At 43.4% G+C, this 3,556-nt stretch overlaps 1 protein-coding gene across 1 annotated transcript; it reads left to right on the top strand.

The window, feature by feature from the left end:
* Nucleotides 1–666: 666 nt before the first annotated feature.
* LOC130725026 (uncharacterized) lies at nucleotides 667–3,191 on the top strand. Its single transcript, XM_057576290.1, has 3 exons — nucleotides 667–1,452; nucleotides 1,546–2,131; nucleotides 2,272–3,191. Exons 1-3 carry the CDS (start codon nucleotides 667–669, stop codon nucleotides 3,189–3,191), a joined length of 2,292 nt encoding a protein of 763 aa, XP_057432273.1.
* The last annotated feature ends 365 nt before the right edge of the window (nucleotides 3,192–3,556 follow it).

Raw genomic sequence — 3,556 nt, 5'->3', positions numbered from 1 at the left:
GTGGTGCTGCTATCAACCTGATGCCCAGGTTCATGATGAAGAGGTTGGGCAAGACAGAGACATATTTGATTCCCCATGACATGGTTTTATCAGACTATGAAGGCAAAACCAGCACCTCCATGGGTGCGATCATGCTGAATATAACAGTAGGGACAGTGAGTAGATCGACCTTGCTCATTGTGGTGCCTTCAAAGGCCAACTACAATCTTTTATTGGGCAGAGAATGGATCCATGGAGTAGGGGCAATGCCTTCTACCCTACATCAGAGAATCTCCATATGGAAAGCAGATGGAGTTGTCGAGAATGTGCAAGCTGACCAAAGTTACTATTTGGCGGAAGCTGGCTATGTCGACAAGAAGAATTTTGAGAAGAGTTTGGCTACAATTGCCCCACTTGACACAGTGGCCAATCAGTATTTCAACCCTTACTCAGAGTACTCAGTGACGCTAGACCCAATTCGAGGATTGCACCTCAATGAATCATGCAAGGTGGATGCTATGAGTGGATGGCACAGTGACGAGGAAGAAGTTGCTACTAAAGAAGTGGCAAGTGATGAGGCTGCCACCAATGTGGCAACACAGCACAATGATGATTAATTCGAGCTTGGCTCGGATTTCGGCTTACGCGGCCGAATATAGGATGAAAACGGCTCTAGAGGCCGACAAAATGGCTAAAAGTATGGCCGTTAAAGGAAAGTTTCATGTTACAGTTTCACCTGTCGAGATGCTGTCTCGGAATGAAGAGGACAACGCATGTGGAAACGAGCTAAGCAAAGAGGCTAAAAAAGACATGTGCGATTCGAGGTTGGATTGCATTTATGATGATGGCCCGTTGGGGTTCGAAAAACCTTTAGTGGACGCCACGAAAATGGAGGCTCAGGACCCTTTGGAGGAAGTAGATTTGGGAGATGGCTCGAAGAAAAGGCCAACCTATATAAGTTCCTTGATCGACCCAGAGCTTAAAGGCAGGATGATCGAGTTGTTGAAAGAATTCAAAGATTGTTTTGCCTGGGACTACGATGAGATGCCCGGTTTGAGTCGAAACTTGGTGGAATTACAACTGCCAATCAAAGAGGACAGAAAGCCAGTAAAGCATCTGCCCAGGAGATTCCACCCAGACGTTCTAGTAAAGATCAAGGAGGAGATCGAAAGATTGCTGCGGTGCAAGTTTATCAGAGCGGACAAATATGTTGAATGGCTAGCCAATGTAGTCCCAGTAATCAAGAAGAATGGTAAGATGAGGGTCTGCATAGACTTTCGAGATCTGAATGCTGCCACACCCAAGGATGAGTATCACATGCCCATAGCCGAAATGATGGTAGATTCAGCAGCAGGCCATGAATACTTAAGCCTTCTAGATGGATATTCTGGCTACAACCAGATTTTTATTGCCAAGGAGGATGTGTCGAAAACAGCATTTCGATGTCCTGATGCCTTAGGGACATATGAGTGGGTGGTCGTGCCATTTGGTTTGAAAAACGCTGGCGCGACCTACCAGAGGGTAATGAATACTATTTTCCATGACTTTATTGAAACTTTTATGCAGGTTTACATTGATGACATAGTGGTCAAGTCCCCCTCTAGGGATGAACACTTGTCACACTTAAGGAAGTCATTCGAAAGAATGAGGATACATGGCCTAAAAATGAACCCTCTTAAATGTGCATTTGGTGTAATTGCAGGTGACTTTTTGGGTTTTGTGGTACACAAGAAAGGCATCGAAATCAACAAGAACAAGGCCAAAGCCATTCTCGACACAAGTCCGCCAACTAGCAAGAAGCAGCTGCAGTCGCTTTTGGGCAAAGTCAATTTCCTCAGAAGGTTTATTGCTAACCTTAGTGATAAAACTAAGCCGTTCTCATCCCTTCTTCGACTGAAGAGAGAAGACACTTTTCGCTGGGAAGCAGAGCACCAAAAAGCATTTGATGAGTTAAAAACCTATTTGGCAAACCCTCTTGTGATGATTCCTCCCGTAAAAGGGAAGCCAATGAGGTTATATATTTCAGCTACAGATGAAACCATTGGCAGCATGTTGGCACAAGAAGACGAAGATGACATCGAAAGAGCCATATTTTATTTAAGTCGTGTGTTAAACGATGCTGAAACTCGATACACTATGATCGAAAAGCTGTGTTTGTGTTTGTACTTTTCTTGTACCAAGCTGAAATATTATATAAAGCCAATTGATGTAATGGTTTTTCTCACTTTGATATAATAAAGCACATGTTATCCAAGCCTATTTTACATAGTCGAATTGGTAAATGGTCTTTAGCATTAACCGAATATTCACTTACTTATGCCCCTTTAAAGGCAATTAAGGGGCAAGCAGTAGCTGATTTCCCGGCAGATCACACTTTGCCTGAAGAGATAGCTTATGTAGGATTACAACCATGGAAGTTGTTTTTCGACGGCTCAAGCCATAAGGAAGGATCAGGAATTGGTATGTTCATAGTGTCTCCGCAAGGCATCCCAACTAAGTTCATGTTTCGGATTCGGGAAAGCTGCTCCAATAACGAAGCTGAATATGAGGCTTTAGTCTCAGGCCTCGAAGTATTGTTGGCCTTGGGGGCAAAGAACGTCGAAATTAAAGGTGATTCGGAATTGGTTGTAAAGCAACTTACTAAGGAATATAAGTGCGTAAGTGAGAATTTGGCGAAATACTACGTAAAGGCCATGAGTTTACTGGCCAATTTCGACCAAGCAAGAATTAGCTACATACCTAGGGTAAGCAATCAAGAAGCTAATGAGTTAGCACAAATTGCTTCTGGGTACATGATCGATAAATTAAAATTGCAAGAGTTAATTAGGATCAAAGAAAAATTTATCCCTTTGGATCTCGACGTTATGGCCATCGATAACCTCACCCCCAATGATTGGAGAAAGCCAATAGTCGAATACTTGCAGAATCCTGTAGGGTCAACTGACAGGAAAGTCAAGTATAGAGCTCTAAGTTATACCATCATAGGTAATGAATTGTTCAAAAAGAATGTCGACGACACGTTGTTAAAATGCTTGAGCGAGGACGACGCTTTCATAGCCGTATCAGCCGCTCACGACGGCCTATGCGGCGCTCACCAAGCAGGGGCAAAGATGAAATGGATGCTATTTAGGCAAGGGATGTATTGGCCAACTATCATGAAGGATTGCATCGAATATGCAAGAGGCTGTCAAGATTGTCAGAAACATTCATGAATCCAACATGTGCCAGCCAGCGAATTACATTCTATTATCAAGCCATGGCCCTTTAGATGATGGGCAATAGATTGAATTGGCGAGATTCACCCGGCTTCATCAAGGCAGCATAGGTATATCATTGTAGTAATTGACTATTTCACTAAATGGGTTGAAGCCATTCCACTACAGAGCGTGACACAAGAAACGGTGATCGAATTCATACAGAATCACATTGTGTATCGTTTTAGATTGCTGGAGTCACTCACAACTGACCAAGGTACAGTGTTCATGGGACGAAAAGTGGCAGCCTTCGCAGAATCTTGGGGCATAAAACTTCTAACCTCGACCCCCTACTATGCTCAGGCAAACGGTCAAGTAGAGGC

Source organism: Lotus japonicus, chromosome 6 (genome assembly GCF_012489685.1).
Source record: "Lotus japonicus ecotype B-129 chromosome 6, LjGifu_v1.2".
NCBI lineage: Eukaryota > Viridiplantae > Streptophyta > Magnoliopsida > Fabales > Fabaceae > Lotus > Lotus japonicus.
The sequence above is the reverse complement of the archived record's forward strand: the minus strand, read 5'-3'. Positions and strand labels throughout refer to the sequence as shown.

Bases quoted from the DNA above. Each gene is read 5' to 3' on its own strand.
- LOC130725026 (XM_057576290.1), top strand. From the start codon at position 667: ATGGCTAAAAGTATGGCCGTTAAAGGAAAGTTTCATGTTACAGTTTCA. The intron at 1,453-1,545 runs GTGGTCGTGCCA...ACTTTTATGCAG, and splicing joins CCTTAGGGACATATGAGTGG to GTTTACATTGATGACATAGT. The intron at 2,132-2,271 runs GTTTGTGTTTGT...AATGGTCTTTAG, and splicing joins CACTATGATCGAAAAGCTGT to CATTAACCGAATATTCACTT.